At 42.5% G+C, this 18,692-nt stretch overlaps 1 protein-coding gene across 2 annotated transcripts in view; it reads left to right on the forward strand.

Annotated features, from left to right (window-relative positions):
- Positions 1–223: 223 nt before the first annotated feature.
- Positions 224–18,692, forward strand: part of LOC143287472 (ephrin type-A receptor 4-like) — a 278,300-nt gene continuing 259,831 nt past the window's right edge. For both annotated transcript variants that reach the window (XM_076595481.1, XM_076595483.1), the window contains exon 1: positions 224–1,157. In XM_076595481.1, the coding sequence (XP_076451596.1) occupies positions 1,067–1,157 (91 nt within the window). In that variant the 5' untranslated portion in view covers positions 224–1,066. The remainder of the gene's footprint in view (positions 1,158–18,692) is intronic.

Here is an 18,692-nt window from a genome sequence, read left to right on the forward strand (position 1 = left end):
AGCTGGCTGGCAAGGCAAGGCAAGGCAAAGCAAGGCGCGGGGCGGTCGGTTTGGGGTTGACGACAGTGTGAGGGGGTGGGGTGTTATAGGCATAAAGCCCGTGATCACCGCGTGACGCTCCCCCCGAAAGAAAAGTGGATTCTACACTTTGTGGGCCAACCTTACTTCACCACTCACACACACACACCACGCACGGGCGCCGTTACGTGCTGAAAGGCCCAAGTGATAGTTCGTCCGTTTGCTGCTGCTGGAGCTGTTGGGAGAACTGTGTGTGTGTTTGGGATTCATCGCAGTTCATTGCAAGTGTCTTTGGGGGGATATGTGTACGTACTTCTGCCCAGATCGGAAAGTGAGAATAATTTGGCAGTGCTGCCATAGATACATAGGCACGGATCAAGTGTTGATTGGAATTTAAAACACCTTTCGCCCGTGGACGTGTTTGGTTGATATCTCCTGGGGATATTGCTTGTGACGTGAAACTTGTTTTTAGACGTGATTTTTTTTTTCCTGTATAATAATCATGGGTGAAGAATACTAGTAATCCAGTGTGCGTGAGTTATTCGCGTCCAGTCACTGGTACGAAAGTAATGGTGTGATTTTTCTCGCCACCACTGGTGGACTTACTACGGTCAACGACTAAGCATCATTCCAGGATCTAACAGTGTTACACTTGTGACTTTTCAGTTGTGAGGAGTTAAAATTCTCTGGATTGCATTTTTGTGCTTTTCCTGATATTGTTTTCACACGGTTCTGTCAACTGGGACATTTGTGTGCTGAATGTTCTACTGATTTATTGTGTGATTTTAATTTTATTTTCTTCTCACAACAGGCAAAGGATACAGTACATCTGAGTTTCATCGGAAGGAAAAAAGCAAAATCTGAGCGGGGATTAGACGCAACAATTTCAGTGTGTCAGAAATAAATCAACAATCGACGTTATTTATCGCGCGCGCTGGACCGTCCCGTGCGCTCGTCACCCGCCAGCCTGTGATAAATATTCATGACCTTCCTGTGAGCGACCCTCTGCGCATGTGCTGTGTGGGGAACAGTGGCAGAAAGTAGAATCATGGCGACCGGAGGGGCGCATGCTTGGGTATGCGCTCCCGTTTTACTTGGATTTTTACTATGCTGTGTGTCTGTGGTGGATTCTGGAGAAGGTGAGTGAAGCTGTGATGTGTCTGTGTTCATTTTTCCATTTTGAACCCTAGTTGCATTCGTGGAAGCTGTTAAATCATTTTTGTTTTCATCGAGTGGGCCCGACTCGGAAGCGCTGGGTCCTAAAGTGGTTGAGCGCTACCAAACGCAAGCGAGGGTCCGACAACAAAACTCCGCGTGCGAGCCAAGTAGGCGTACTGCTGAGACGTGAGACGAGGCCAGAGAGAGAGAGTGTTTTGTTTTGGAGACTTAAACGAGAACCGTTTTCTTTCCTTTCAATTTCTCTCGTTTCATTTTCCTCTGAAATTTTAGACTTGTGTATGGTCATAGAATAGTGACGAATAAAACGTCTGTCAGAAGTGAAATGGACAAGTTTTTCTTGATCCTGATTGGAGCTTTTGCAGGTGTGAAAAGTGACACCCTGCTGAGAAATTCCTCGCAATGGTCACTCCAACCTACCTCACAAGTTTCATTGTCATTGTGATCAAGAGTCTTCTGTTTGGTTTTGTTGTCATCAAATACATACATGTATACATGTGTATGTTTTCAGTTCGTGCATTCTGTTTGAAAAAAAGTCTGTATTTATTTATTAAAATCCAAGCAGATATTTCAAACAGCATTATGGTTGTCAATTTTGCATCCAGAAAATTATCACAGACAAGAGAGCAAAAAACAAAACAAAAACAAAACAAAAGCACACAACAGTAATTAAGATTATAATGGCCAGTGAGTTTTCTGCCTCAAAAGACTGGAAGGAAAAATTCCATGGATAATTCATGAATCATTCTCAGTATATTCATGTCCTATATAGCAATTTTCTTCATATAGTTTTTTTGTGATTGTCTCATTATTCAAAAACAATAGGAAAATATATCTGTCCTTTGTAAAAGTTTACACTAATCAGACATATACATCTATATAGCACAAAGGCTGTATCTGTTTTCATGCAGGATGAATTTTTTTTATAGACTTGAAACAATATATTTGAGAAACGGGATTTTTTTTGGTAACATTACAATATTGGATGCTCCTGAACTAAAGCATATTATACATTTCCAGAAGTTGATTATATATTTTAAGAAGAAGTAGAACTAGATATGCAGTAAGTGCAAGAAAAAACATAAGACAAACTAGTGTCAGAGTATTGTGCCAGTTTCTGTATTTTGTGTGGAATATACCAGTTAGTGTGAAGTGATAAGTTAGGGTATAACAGTTTGATAGTTGATATGTGCTGCTTGTATTACTTTAATGAAGGTATGAAATTTTCTACTTTTTATCTATCAAAAAACAAATACATAACAGGAATCTGGAGTCACCTTGAAATCTTGCCAAAACAGGCAGACTAATATTCTTTTTCTTTTTCCTTTTTAATGCTGCCATGATTATAGTATCTTTAAATGGAGTAAACTGAATTACAGGGAGATAGTTAGGTGAAGAACAGTTTAAAGGCACACATTGTATAGATCTGCTATGTACTGAGAAATGGGAGGATAAGGTGAAGGCTATGTTAAGGACAGGACACGAAGGTGCTAACATCATGAAATGTGTTGTGGATGATAATTCTTCTGAATAATTTTCATTGGTGGTGTGTCATGCAGTTACTCATTGTGTTGTTGTTAATTAATTCCCTTGGGCTTACCCATTCATTGTAGTTCATTGGACTAAACTTTATCTCTAATCAGTAATTGGTTCATTGTCATATGCAGATGGTTGATAAAGTTTCTTGTCCGTCAAGTATTGTTGTTTTGATTCCTTCAAATATATATCCCAACAAATTCCTGGTGTTTTAATGTTTATTGCCTTCCAAAATCTGTCTGTGAGCAGTGTTATCTGTGATTTGGTGAAAAGGAACAAAAAAATCAACCAACCTTCAAAAATGTTTTCTGGATATACTGAACATTCTTGTATATTTCAGTCATAACTCAACTTTTGTCTATGACAGAAGGAAGCTTTAGATTCAGTTGGATGGACATCTTGATTTGAATTACGGGAGTAGAAAAAGGCAGTTTTCTTTCCAGTAATCTGTCCCTCGTTCATTCTGCATACTGATGGTACAGAAGACACCGGCACAAGGTGTATGACATTGGTAGGTGGGTTTTTTTTTTGTTTTTTGTTTTTTTAAACTTCGTGGAACAATGCAAGTAATCCATTATTGTTAGACTTGTAAACAATGGTCACACTACAATGAATCATTCATTTCAGACATTGAAAGTGAAGCACACTTGACCTGTCAGTGTTGCAACAATAATACATGTACACACATATTAGTTAGTAGCTGAGTGAATCATCCACAGAAAAACAAAATCAGGGTTTTGAACTTTGATGGTCATGTTTTTGTCTTTTACTTTACCAGTTATTTTCCTTGCTTTCAAAATGTTCATGCAAAATACAGCTCTAGGAGATGTGTCAATGAGTTTAGTTGCTTGTTGTTTTTTTTCTTCTTCTTTTTCTTCCTGAATCCCATTGTTGAAATATTTGTTGACTGTCCAGTGAAAGTAAGGTGAAGTGTGTCATGTGGTAGTTAAGAGGGAGAGAGAGAGACAAACAGAAAGACAAAGAGAGATGCACAGAGGAGATTTGTATTTGTATTTCTTTTTATCACAACAGATTTCTCTGTGTGAAATTTGGGCTACTCTCACCAGGGAGAGCGTGTCGCTACACTGCAGGCGCCACACATTAAAAAAAAATTTTCCTGCGTGCAGATTTGTTTTTCCTATCGAAGTGGATTTTTCTACAGAATTTTGCTGCACACGGGACCTTGATTTATCATCTCATCCGAATGACCAGCATCCAGACCACCACTTAAGGTCTAGTGGAGGTGGAGAAGATATCAGCGGCTGAACCGTGATTCGAACCAGCGCGCTCAGATTCTCTCGCTTCCTACACTGTCGCATTACCTCTAGGCCATCACTCCACATAGGTGTGGATGAAGAAATGTTGGGCCAAAGCATGAGCAGAGCATACTGTATATAATAACCATATCTGCTTTTACATCTGGTATGGGATATATATATATATATATATATGTGTGTGTGTGTGTGTGTGTGTGTGTGTGTGCAGCTGTAGCATTTCTTATAAATTCATGCAAGTTTTCACAATATTTCATCCTCTCTTGATGGATAGCAGGATGGCAGGTAAACAAGAAGGGGGTGAAACTTTGCTACTTGGCTTTGAATATGGTTTGGGAAAATTAAAAAAAAAAATAAAACTTTAACATGTACATTTTGGTGGTTCACAAGTAGGCTACAAATTTTTTAAAATGTTTTTCTTTTAAGTTTTTATTTTAATTTTATTTTTTTTCTTCAATCTCCCGTTCGCCCATCTTCACGCAAGCAAAGCCACACCTCTTCCAACCCCTGGCCCTGACCCTCTTCAGGTGAAGTGAGGTTTCAGCCAGGGATCAGGAAACAACAAAGTGTAATAATACTTGTTACAGGGTCCTGTGGTTTCCCTTATGTGTTCTGACTCGAGGCCATGTATCCATTCCACTGGGAAAAGGAAAATGTCTTAATTGAGGAATTCAAGAGATTGGGCAGGGACACGGATGTGGGAGGGTGGAGGGGAGGGAGGGAGGGGGTAGAGTTTGTAAAGAAGGAAGTGTGATGAGAGAGAGGAGAGAGAGAGAGAGAGAGAGAGAGAGAGAGAGAGAGAGAGATTATTTCTTTTTTTTTCTTCTTTTTTAACAAAAAACCCCAGTGGCTTGAAAAAACACCAAAAGGGAGGGAGCCCACTACGATATATCCACACACCGTTCTGATAAGCGGCATAGTTGGTTGTGCGGGTGTGGGGTGGGGGTTAGGGGGGGTCGGAAGTGGGGGGGGGGGGGGGGCGTGCCAGTGGGGGTCGATAGTTTTACCAGAGAAGAAAAAGAAAATCTGGTAGTCTTTTGCTCCCTCTCAGTACGCAGTGTTTCAGTTCCCCCCCCCCCCCCACCCCCCCCTGGGGGGATTAACGTAATCCCGGAGTGTCTGTCCCCTGCCCCCTACACAAGGAGCTATTGTTATCCGCTTTGGGGGTCGGCCACGCTCTGACCTCTCTCTGGCTGTTGTAGTAGGACCACGAGTGCTTACTACTTACTAACTTGCTTGTCCAGTGATTTGACCACTGTAATGTGCGTGTCAGTGTGTGTGTGTGTGTGTGTGTGTGTGTGTGTGAGAGAGAGAGAGAGAGAGAGAGAGAGAGAGTGTCACTGTGTGGGGAGGGAGGAAGTGGGAGCCCCAATCAGTGTATGTATAGTCTGCTTAAGTGACCACTGTAGCTTACCACCACCACCACCACCACCACCACCAACCACCCTTCCAAGTACGTCACACTCCCACAGTCACACAGAGCGGTTTGTACAACTGGCCCAGACGGTTTTTTTTTTTTTTTTTTTTTTTTTTTCGCAGAGCCCGTTCGTTACATGGAAAGGAAACACGAGGACCATGTTATGACACTTGGTTTTTTTCCAGTTCCATAAGAGTGGGACACGAGTTTGGTTCCGAAATTCCTTTTCTGATTGGAAACGATAGATCTTGGGTGTGTTTTTCTTTCTTTAAGCATGTGATCGGTAAGAACAGGAGCACTATATGGATTTATTCTAAAAAAAAAAAAAAAAAAAAAAAAAAAAAGACAGAAAGAAAGAAAGAAGAAGAAGAAGAGGAATATAGACTATGGGTTCAAACGAAGCCAACGTTAGACAAACCTACACAGCCGTGTAATGATGCGTATTCATGGTTGCGTGCGTTTCTCTGTCTTTCTTGTGCATACTCACACACACTCTGTCTTTCTGTCTGTCTCTGTGTGCCTCTCTGGGTCCCTCCGCCTCAGTCTGTCTCTCCGTCTCTGTCTCTGTCTGTCTGTCTCTCGCTGGCACAGTCAACACACATTCACAGTATGCACACACGTATGGGCGATCAAACACATACATGTACACCACGGACACAGTTTCGCCATTGTCTCTGTCTTGCTCTGTGTGTGTCTGTCTCTGTCTGTCTCTCTGTCTGTCTGTCTCTGCATATACCTGTGCGCGCGCTCAAAACCTGCTATCAGCACACCAATCAATCGGCATCTGTGGCCTGCCTGGTCGTGATGATCTCGGTGGCAGCACACACACACACAAAAGAAAAAAACCTCTGGCAGAGATGATGAGTCCTCAGGCCTGGAGATGCCAGCGATGCTGCCGACATTTTTTTTCCACTGGAAGAATATCGAACGAGCGTCGCAAGATGACAGCAGATTCATTGCTCAGCTGAAGTTTGAAAAGGCGTGCGCATAAAACAGTAGGGCATCGTAACTCGACGCTGGGAGACATTTTCTCCTTGTGTGCAGTCGATCCCTTTCTATGGTTAATCCTTTTCTGTCTTTATTATTATTATTATTATTATTATTATTTGGTTTTGTTAGCTGTTCCCATTTTCTTTTCATCTTCGTCTTCGATTTTTTGTTTTATTTTTTGTTGTTGTTATTATTTTTTTCTTGTGGGTTCTGATTACGCATGAATCAAAACCACACACTGGGATGATTTTTTTTTTTTTTAAACAGTGGCATAGGAAGAAAAGGATAGTAGAATTGCGCGCGCAAGCGAGTGAATGAAGAATAAAGGGGTGGGAGTGAGGTGTGGAGAGACAGGGAGATAGATAGAGAGAGAGAGAGAGAGAGAGAGAGAGAGAGAGAGAATTTTTGCACAGATGGAAATCATGTTTTTTTCCCTTCGATTTTGTGTTTTGTTTTTCCTCTGAAGTCTAAACGAAAAAAAAAGTGCTGGGTGCTTGAAAAAAACAGTAACCAGCTATCAGCGTTGAATCAGTCTTCTGACGTAGTCTTTGTGATGTTACAGATGTTAACTTTTTTTCTTTTCTGAAAGGCATTTTGAAGACCTGTTGATTTTCATCAATTGTTGAATTACGAGACGTCACGTGTCCATTTATCGCTGGTCTGACAAGGTGCATTTCATCAAGTTCAAGTTACGTGTAACGTTTATGCCTGTCACAGTTTCGGGACACGCCGACGCACTCGTTGAGAAAAATAAGCGGAAGAACACGCAGATATACGTGCATATTTAGATACGATACGAACGAACCAAAAGACACACATCACATTGACGCACACACAGACAACCACGCAACAACAAACATGTAACCACTCTCTTGTAGAAAACAAACAAAAAACAAAAACAAACAAACAACCAAAACAAACAAAAAACCCATAAAAACACCACCACCACCACCGAAAAACACGATTGTATCATACGATTAATTACTCTTTACGGTACTTGCGAATTCATCCCCCCCCTACCCCCCACCCCCAACACCCGGACGTTCATTGTTCTAAATTGTTGACCAGTATGTATCAACAAACATGTACATACAAAACAAAACAAAACAAAGAGAAAAAAAAAAGGGGAGAAAAAAGCAACACGTTTCCCATTTGCTTTCAACGGTCGGCTCTTGCGGTTGGCAAAATATAAAAATCTGACCCACACATTGTGGACTACTAAACTTAATGAAAAAAAAAAAAAAAGAAAAAAAAAAAGCCTGCCCGCTTGGCTGCGTTGACGACGACGACGATGATGATTATGATGATGATGATGATAGTGGTGAGTCACGTTGGGTCGGGTTGCATGCTAAGAGCGCACACATAAAATATTCTTTCTGGGGAGGGGGGTGGGGAGGAGTGGGGGGGGGGGGGGGGGGGGGGGTTGCTGGGAGCGCTAAAGACTTTGCAAAACATTTGCCCTCCATTTGTAGGATGAAAGAATACCGCAGCTTCGGAGTGGGATGTTTTCAGGTAATTAGATGAAGCTCTGGTAGAGAGAGAGAGAGAGAGGGGGAGAAGGGGTGGGGTGGGGTGGCGGCGGGGAGGAGTGGGGGGGGGGGGGGGGGGTTCCTTCTCTCTTCCTCCTCTTTCGTCTTCTCACGGCGCTGGTTCCATTACTTGTTGTCAGGTTGCACGCTGCGCGCGGGAAAAGGGTTGTAAGGACTTGGAAGTGGAGTGGTGTGGTGTGCGGCAGGAGACCCGAACGTCATCTTATTAGTACTGCGGTTTTATTTTATTTTTTTTCTTGGTTTCATTTCCCCCTCAGATATATATATATATATATATATATATATATATATATATATATATATATATATATATATATATATATATATATATATATATACGTGTAACTTTTACCCATGCAATACATAAAAGAATTCTTCATCTCCTCTCTCTCAGACTCGATGCCTTGTTTTTTTGTGTGTGTTTTTTTTTTTTTGATGAGAGATAGAGCGAGAATGAATGGTTATTTGGTAAATTCACCACGACGTACATCGGTATCGCTGTTGTACTCTTAGCACGTTGTCCGTCTTGCATATTTGTCGTTTAAAAAAAAAAAAACAACAGAAAAGATTATTTCATTTTTTTAAGCACACACGAACGTAATGCATTTATATATATATGTATGCATTTCAAGGAAAGACCGAATAAGGTCTGCAAGCTTGCGAGGAACGGCTCGAGAGAGAGAGAGAGAGAGAGAGAGAGAGAGAGAGGTTGGTGAGTAGATTTTCCGATCCCCCCACCTCTTTCCAACCACGCAGAGATAAACTTGTCTGTTTAAAGATATGTTAAACATATCATGTGCAATTGTTTTCGAGGGTGGGTGTTTAGTAGTTGGTGGGGAATTTGATTAAAAAGAAAAAAAAAAAGAAGAAGAAAAAAACAAACAAAAAACAATAACAAAACAAACAAAAAAAAGGAAAAAAAAAAGCACATACACTAAAAACAATTAAAGTGGTGGTCTCGTGTTCTGTGTAGAACGGATCAAGTGATGCGTTTGAAAAAAAAAAAAAAGAAGAAAATTTTTTTTTAAATGAAAGTAAAAAAAAAAAAAAAAAAATCGAAAACGAGGCACGAATCTCAAGGAAGATTGTGACGCTGATAAAGATTAGATAACTCGTTACCGTATTTCACTGGTCGTTCGTTTAGAACGGGGATGGGGTTTTTTTCAGTTGGGGGGTGCCAGCACATGTATGTATCTCAGTGTCAGGCAGTATGTTTTTCCCCCTTATTTTTTTTACACATAATTTTTTTTTTTTTTTAATATATAAAAGAAAGAGTTCTTTTGCATGTATTTCCCCCTCCATTTCGTGTGCACTATGATTAGTGAAGTCAACAACATTACCTTGGAAAATATTTTTGTTTCTTTATTATTATTATTATTATTATTGAAGGTTTTGGTTTTTTGCAAATAAAACCCTGATTTCGGGGGAAAAAAAAAGAGGAAAATGATAACCTGATAATGGACCAGACAAAGAAAAGAGAAAGAGAGAAGAAAGAAATAAAAATAAAAATATACAGAAGTACATACATACATATATATATATATATATATATATATATATATATATATGACGCATAGACGGAGATCTATAGATCCACTGTAATATGGGTTAATATATTTGTATGGTTAACTCGAACAGGAGACAGACGGCGTTCTCTTAACATCTTACACAACCTGAAAGGTTTTCCTTCAACAAGACTGCAAGAAACATTGTGTTAAGTGGTTGTGGTTTAGTTTTAATTTTTTTTTTTAATTTAAGAATATATTATATACTCTTTTCTGTACTGCGCGTGGACAGAGACCACGTCCGTTGACCAGTGTGAATTCACGTGTATATGTTTTACGACGTGCGGCATGCGGCATTATGTTCGGGCTTTCTAATTACCGTAAATCACATTCACAGACAGATACAGAAACAGCGACAGACACAGACAGACACACAGACACACACAGACACACACACACTCAAAGCAGAGGGTGTGGGGGTTGGGGGGGGGGGGGGGAGGGGTTCAAACTGCGGGCAACGAGGATGAAAGTTCAGCGCGGGAGAATCCTGAGCCCAGTCAGTTTACCGTCGAACGAGAAAAAAAGAAAAAAAAAAGGCACAGCTGACCCGATCGACGACGGACTTGTGAGGTTTAGATTGTAAAGCTGTGTCCGCCGGACCTGACCACAAAACCGTCCCACCGCTAAACCACTCCACCATGGCTGGTCACAGCTGTGCAGTTGATTTACAGTGGTCCGGATGAGAAGATCTAACGGGCATCGTATACCAAGTTGATGGTGGTTCTTTGTCGCTTTTAAGGGAGCAAATTATTATACGATTTTGTGTCGGGCGGTGGTTTTTTTTTGTTTGTTTGTTTTGTTTCGGGTTTTTTTTTAACAGTTCTTTTTAAAATGCTTGTTGTCAGTGTGGGCTGTAAAAAAAAAAAAAAAAAAAAAAAAAAATCTGTATATATATATTTTTTTTAAAGCCGTTACAAATCACCAACATGAAACGTGGAAACAAAGCCGGGAAGGTTATGGGAGAATGGAGAGAGAGAGAGAGAGAGAGAGAGAGAGTGTGTGTGTGTGTGTGTTAGAGCCCACGAGTAGTATTGATTCCAGTGCTGCTGTTTATCATTGTAGTTTGAATCCTCCTCTGTGAGAAACGACGCCGGGTCTGTATTCAATGTGAATAATGGTTGGGGGGGGGGGAATAGATGGAACGGCGTTCAGTGAAAATGGGAATAAGGGGAAGTTTTGTTGCTGTTTGTTTGTTTTTTGTTTTTTTTCTTTAGATAAGAGGAAGATAACTATGTCATTAAAACCAATAGAATACGAGTAAAAAAAAATTTTCTTTAATAATTCGGATAGAAAGAAGAGAGCAGTTGAAAAAGGGAGCTTTTGTTGACGCCGTCATTTCAAAAGCCCAAAAGGGAAAAAGATACGAAGAAGGCAAAAGGAATTGAAATAAAGACCAGAACGAAAATGAGCCACCCTATGCGAAACGCACACACACACACACACGCACACACACACACACACACACACACACACACACACACACACACACACACACACATTATCAGTACACAACACACATGACGAAACAACTTGCAGTCTCACAGACATGGCAGCACAACTAAGTACCGACAAACGAATGTACCCAGGCTCCACAATACGCAGAAAAGTAACACTGTAATTTTCCTTCCCTCTCTCTCTCTCTCTCTCACGCACGCACGCACACACATACACACACACACACACACACATATATATATATATAATATGGTGGGGAGCGAGAGAGAAAGAGAGAGAGAGGGGGGGGGGGAGGAGCACGAACATAGAAGAAAAAGAAGAAGAAAAAAAAAAGGTTGGTGTTGGGTGGAGTGGCGGTCGTCTTTTAATTGAAACCAAGCATCTTCTCCCCCTTACCTCATGCCGCTGCCTGTCTCTTGCGCTTAGCAGAGAGATTTGTTTTATCTGGCGCCGTTCTCAGCAGTGCCAGAACAAGCAGACGATCCAGAGAGCGGGGAGGGAGAGAGAATGGGGGGGGGGGGAGTGGAGAGAGAGAGAGAGAGACCCCTTAGAATGATAATAATAATAATATATAAAAAAAAAGAAATTAAATAAAGCCATAAAAGAACAGTGGGTAGGTCTGCTGACGGAGATAGCCGTGAATTGAAGCAGTTCCCCAAGTTGATTTTTTTTTTTTCTTTTTTTTCCCCCCCCCCAGATCCGATCCGCGTACTGACTACGCGCCCTTTGGTGTTCTCTGAGCTTTTTGATGCCCTTTTGGGAATGGAGGCAGCTGGGGGAAGATTTGGGAATGATGATACTCCTGTGTACACACACGTGTATGAAACAATATTTTCAGTATCATATATATATATTCATGCAGTCAGTCGGTGTTGAGTGTTTATGTTCGCCGTGTTTGTATCTTTTTTTCCCCCTCTTCTGTGGTTATTTTATTTTTTTTATTTTTTTTTTATTCTATTTTTAAACTTTTTTTTTTTTTTTGGCTGTCTGTTTCCTTTGCTTGTGTTCTTTATGTTTCGTTCACCCACTGTTTTTTTTGTTTTGTTTTTTGCTTTTGATTTTTGATGATGTGGAAACTGAGCATACAGATCTATATGAGATCTCTCACCCATTCTTCCTCTTCCGGTCCCCTCCCCCCCTCTCTCTCTCTCTCTCTCTCTCTCTCTCTATCTATCTAACTCATGTATGCGTGTTGCGCGCGCACAGACGCACATAGACACACACAGGCACTTAACAATAACACAGGCACCAAAGGCACACTAAACATAAACACACAATAAACAAGAGGATAACACTCAACGCACGTTCGTTCGTTCGTTCGTTCTGCCGATTCCGAAGACAGTCGATGTCATCTGCTCTGTCATGGACTTTTTTCTTGTCGTTGCGTTTTTTTGGGGGGGCAGAGGGGGGGCGGGGGGGGGGGGGTAACTTGTTATATCAAAGGTACCAGAGATTTTGTTTGTTTTTTGTTTTGCTCTTGTTTTGTGCCTTTCATCTAGATGTTTTTGGGTGTGTGTGTTTTTTTTCTCCCCCCCCCCTCCCTCCCTCCCCTTCCCTTCCTCCTCCTCCTCCTCCTTCTCCTTTGTTTCTGGTATCCAACAGAACGTCACCGATTCTCTCTCTCTCTCTCTCTCTCTCTCTGTCTCTCTCTCGCTCGCTCGCTCGCTCTCGTTCTCGCTCTCTTCGAGTGTCATTCTGTCAGAAACTTGTGCTGACCGTCTCACATCGCCATTTTGGTAAGAGTTCTGCTTTGTTGCTCTGTGACAGTGTGATATCTCTGTGTTGTATGATCGTCTGTGTGCAGTGTTTTTTTTTTTTTTTTTTTTTTTTTTTTTTTTTTTTTTTTGCTAAACCCTCTCACATCACCAATGTAATGAGTTCCGCTTTATAGCACGACGGCAGAAAAGTCTCTTTGTTTTAGGATCCCCCCCCCCCCTCTCTTTCTCTCTCTCTCTCTCCTATCTCCCTCTGTGTGTGTGTGTGTGTGTGTGTGTGTGATATAAAGCGAGAGAGAGAGAGAGAGAGAGAGAGAGAGAGTGTGTGTGTGTGTGTATTGGCATATTTTGTTGGTGGCATGGTATCGTGATCTTATTCTTTCATTTGACTGGTGCCAAAAAGCCCACGCCTTTTCTTCTCTGGGTAACATCTCAGTCCGCTCTCATGAACCTGCACACACACACACACACACAAACACGCACGCACACACACGCGCGCGCACGCACATGCACAGAGCACATTCACATTCACGTTCACGCGCGCGTTGAGTCATTCGCTGTTGATGGGGGTTTCACATTGCTTTTACGACCAAACAGTCAAATGGGGCCTGTGGATGATGACCACATGTTTTCAGTGGAAACTGAAATAAATTGCAGCCAAAACGACGAATACACACACACACACACACACACACACACACACACACACACACACACACACACACACACACACACACACACTCACACTCACACACACACAGAGAAATGTTACCCACAGACGTGTTGTAAAAGTACTAAAACTGCATCGGCGTGGAAATGAGATTGTGGGCAACATGAGGGATGAAAATCAGATGATAATTATACACTAAAATTCGTATAGATGGTGTCGACATCTGCAATCAGAGCGAGTATTGTTGGTCCCGATGTTGTCGCGGATGGAGACCCATTAATAGTGAATCAGCTGCCGGTAGTTTTGTGGTCAGGAACCATATGTTTTTTAACATTATATATATATATATATATATTATATATATATATACTCGCGGTATCGCGGTAACTAAACATACAGTCAGATACAGTCGACCAGAGAAATGTGTTTTGAAATAAAGACTTCAAATTATACATTTTGCGCAGTAAATTGGACGTATTGACGGTGACTTATAGTTTCCAAAATGTATGTAATATCAGGCTTAAATGGGTTTTTTTGTTTGCTTGTTTTTTTTTGTTTGGGGGGTGGGGGGTGTTCTTTTTGCACAGCATATTGGGCGTATCATAAATAACACACAGAGACACCGACACAGACACAGACAGACAGACAGACGCGCACACACACACACACACACACACACACACACACACACACACACGCGCGCGCACACACACACATAAATAAATAAATAAATATATATATATATATATATATATATATATATATATATATATATATGTACACACGCACACACATACATACATACATACATTTATAACAATGCTGGTTGACGCTTACACCTTAACAGGGAGCTTGTTGCGTTAACAACAAATAACAAATAAGTTATATATATATATATATATATATATATATATATATATATATATGTGTGTGTGTGTGTGTGTGTGTGTGTGTGTGTGTGTGTGTGTGTATACATAAGAATGCATGCATACGGTTCATGAACAATGCCCCCCCCTTCCCCCCCCCCCCCCCCCCCCCCCCCCCCCCCCCCCCCACACACACACACCCAAGTAGAGGATTGATTGGTGATGAGAAACCGCGCGAACATTACATAAGCAGATTAGTGGTGAATGAATGTATTTATAAAATTGCTGCGCAACACACACACACACACACACACACTCACACGTCTCACTTACAACACGCCCCTAAGGGGGTTCCATGGCAGGCCCTTCACGCGCACTTGAGCGCGGGGTGCCGAATCCCCAAGCGTGCGCGTCATTAGTCGTGCAACGCGTATTCAGCACCCCCCCCCCCCTCCACCTCCACTACCATCACCCCCACCCCCTATCCCCTAGCTCCCCAACCCCCTCACTCTGCCCCCCCCCTTCCACCCCCTCTCCTTTCCCTGGTGTTCTCAACAGGTAGCCATATACAGCGGTTTATGGGGAGTTTTTTGTAGAGCGAGCGAGCGCAAATTTGTCAAGAATTCCGGCGTCGGTTGAACTACACTCCTTCTCCTCATCCACCTCCCTACCCTACCCTCCCCTCCACCCGCCCCCCCCCATATTCTACCCCCCCCCCCCCCCCGACCACCTCACCCCCCTCCACCCATACACCTCAAACCCCCCACCCCCCTGGTCAGTCTTGATCCACTAATTGGGAAGTTTACGGCACACCGGCTCCTGGGCCCTTATCAACGGATCAGGTCTAGTGGTGGTAATAAGGAGAAGGTGGGGAATGGAGAGAGAGAGAGAGAGAGAGAGAGAGAGAGAGGGGGGGGGGGGGGGGATAGGGGGCAGAGGGAGTGGGGATAATGTACATGTCCACAGGTTTTCTCCACCTCCTCTGTCTTTCTCTTGTTTCAGTTCTGTCTCTTGTTTCTTCTGTATGTGCTGTCTCCGTCAGTCGGTCCGCGCACGTGTGTGTGTGTGTGTGTGTGTGTGTGTGTGTGTGTGTGTGTGTGTGTGTGTATTATAGTAAGTCCGTGGTTTCTATTGAGCTGTGTTGTTAGGGTTTCTTGTTTCTCGTGTAGTTTCTTGATGCTGTGTGCAACATTTTTTGCCTGTTGGGGTTCTGTCTTGATTTGTCGGTATTGGTCATGGTTGTATTATTGTTTATATGATATGTATTACATGCATGCAAATTTATTTATATTCATTTATTTTTTTTTTTTTGGGCGGGGGTGGGGTTGGTTAGTGAGTCTTGGTGTCTGAGGCAATTTTTTTTTTTTTTTTGGTGGTTTTATTTAGTGTTACGTTTCCATTGCAGTTAGAATAACGGCACTGCAGAATAGAGACAGAATATTAGAGTGAACCTGAATAAGGGGTTAATTGAAGTGTGTGTGTGGGTGTGTGGGTGTGTGTGTGTGTGTTTACCAGCTGAAAGAAAGGTTGGGGGTGGGGATGGGGTCATGAACATAATTATCTCACCGGAGACGACCTTGATGCACAAAAAAAAAAAAAAAAAAAAAGAGAGAGAGAGAGAGAAAAGAAAGAAAACAACAAAAGACGGAAAAAAAAGCTAGACAGGGAAAATGATGTATATTTCAGCTCAAAAGAAACACCCGAGCATTTTTACACACACACATGTATATATATATATATTTAGAAGTACAGGAAGACTTGAAATAAATCTGTCTCTGCCTGTCTATCGGTATCGTTTGAAAAGCAGATGTGTGCTGTTGTGTAAATGAGCAGTTCGCACGCGTCGACGCCTCTTTGAAACTGGCACTGCTTGGATAAGACAGAGAGAAAGGGAGGGAGGGGAGAGAGAGAGAGAGACAGAGACAGGGAGACAGAGAGACAGAAAAAAGAAGAAGTAGAAGAAGTAGTGGTTATCATTGCCTCACGCAATCGCCTTTGACGCCAGTTTCTTGCGGGGGATGAGATCGTAATTCGCATGGTTATTACTTGGCAGAACTACAAGTGGGTGGGACAGGGGTGGTGGTGGTGGTGGTGGTGGAGGAGGAGGAGGAGGAGGAACAAATTTAGCGCGCTGACCCGTGTCGCGAGGTTTACGGCGCCAAATCCCCTCCTGCTTCTTATCAGATGCACGTATCTACCATGGTTTGAGAGAGAGACCGAGAAGGGGGGAGGAGAGGAGAGACAGAGAGGAGAGAGAGAGACAGAGAGGGAGAGAGGAGAGGAGATAGAGAGAAGGGGATAGAGAGGGAGGGAGAAAAGGGGGAGAGGGGAGAGAGAGAGAAGGGGGAGAGGAGAGACAGAGAGGAGAGAGAGACAGAGAGGGAGAGGAGATAGAGAGAAGGGGATACAGAGGGAGGGAGAGAAGGGGGAGAGGGGAGAGAGAGAGAAGGGAGAGAGGAGAGAGACAGAGAGAAGAGAGAGAGAGAGAGAGGGAGGAGATGAGATAAAGACCGAGAGAAGGGTATAGAGAAGAGAGAGAGACAGAGACAGAGACAGAGAAGGAGAGAGATAAAACGAAAGAATATGTTCAGTTTCCTGCACGCTAACCGCCTGTGGGCTTCTTCCAGAAAGAATGGCCAACAAGCGGTTTGAGAAAACAAAACAAAAAAACAAAACAAAAACAATACAAAACCAAACAAAAGAACACATAATACAAAAACTTACCTGGCACGCGATGGGGAAGAAGGGGGCGAATGGGGGGGGGGGGGGGGGGGGGGAATGAGGCGAGGGGGTGGTTGGGTATGTGTGTTTTGGTGTGTGTGTGTGTGTGTGTTTATGTGTGTTGTGGTTGCCGCCGTCCATCTGTAACACATTTGTTTCATTTTGTTGGGGGAGGTTGGGCGGGAGGGGAGGGGAATGGGGGGGGGGGGGGAGGAGGGAGTAAAGAGGAGAGAGATAAGGGATGGAGAGAAGGAAACATGGATGAGACAGGGGGAGGGGTTGTGGGGGCCGGGGGGTGGGGGGGGTGGGGAGGAGGTTGTTGGAAGAAATAGTGGTGTTGACGTTTCAGAAGGAAAGAAGTTTTATCTGGCAAATTTTGTTACTTTTGTGCTGTTTTTATTTCGAGAAAGAACCTTTTCCTTCCCTCTCTCTCTCTCTCTCTCTCTCTCTCTCTCTCTCTCTCTCTCTCTCTCTCTGTGTGTTCTTCATCATCTATTCCACCGTTGATTCTGTCTCCTGATGTTGTTTTGTTGTGTGCATATCGACAGCGCAGAGAGAGAGAGAGAGAGAGAGAGAGAGAGAGAGAGAGAGAGAGTGTGTGTGTGTGTGTGTGTGTGTGTGTCCTTACGCGTGTGTGTACACATACGTGTGCGTATGAAAGCAAAATCAGTAGCCAGCCTGTGATATAACGCCTCGCCTCGACTGTGATGCCCCGCTCGCTTTAGATCCACATAGACATATATATATATATATGTAAATATATGCAGTTGTGGGGGAAACTGGCAAAGAAAACTTTTAGTTACGAAACGTGGCCGGACCTACAAAGTTTGCTATAGAGGGGTGGGTGGGTGACTGGCTTGCTGAGCTACAAAGGGTCAGTTGTTCTGAGCAAATTTGCTGACCGTTCGTGGCAGGGGGCATTCATTGTACAGGGGTTTCTGTGTGTGTGTGAAGAACTCAGAACTCAGAACTCAGAACTCAGAACTCATTTAATTGTCGTAAAACCATCATAGGAATTATGGACACTATAAACTAAACACAACAAGCAAACAAAAAGTAAAAGCAATAAGTTGTGAGCACATGCAGGATATTCCATAAGACATAGCTATGGACTGCGAACTTTAAAGCATTCATATATGTATTTTGCCAGTTCTGGTTGGAAATAATTTTGTGGCATCAGAGAACTCGGCCTTTGGATTATTGTGTTGCCAGTGCCATCTGGCCAATGATTCGAAGACTGGGAATTGACTGTCACAAGTAGGCGAGACCTCAAGTTAGAGTACACACTACACTTGTCCAGAAAATGCAGTTCATCCTCTATAACTCCACATGATTTACATAGCCGGTCTTTCCTAGTTACGTTGTAGTGACGTCCACGCTCAATTTCAAGTTCATGTGCACTTATTCGCAATCGACATAGTGCTCTCTGTGTTTAGTATTTTTGCAGCTAATCAGGTAAGGTTGTAATGTATAAGTATTTGCAATTTTGCAATAAAAGGAGAGCCTTGAAATGGTCTCGTTCTTTCTGCTGTTCCAATATTGAACATATTTATCCTGTAGTTTATTCAAGACTGAATATTTTAGTCGCTTAATGCTGAGTGTGCCTTGGTTCTCCCACACGTGGGAGAATCCAATTGAAACCAGTATCTTTTTGATAAAATTAAGCCAAGGAACTTTTTCCAATGAATCCATCGATAACATATCATCATATGCTTGCCTCAAATAGCTATCTTCTTTTG

Source organism: Babylonia areolata, chromosome 11, assembly GCF_041734735.1.
Source record: "Babylonia areolata isolate BAREFJ2019XMU chromosome 11, ASM4173473v1, whole genome shotgun sequence".
Classification (NCBI taxonomy): Eukaryota; Metazoa; Mollusca; class Gastropoda; order Neogastropoda; family Buccinidae; genus Babylonia; species Babylonia areolata.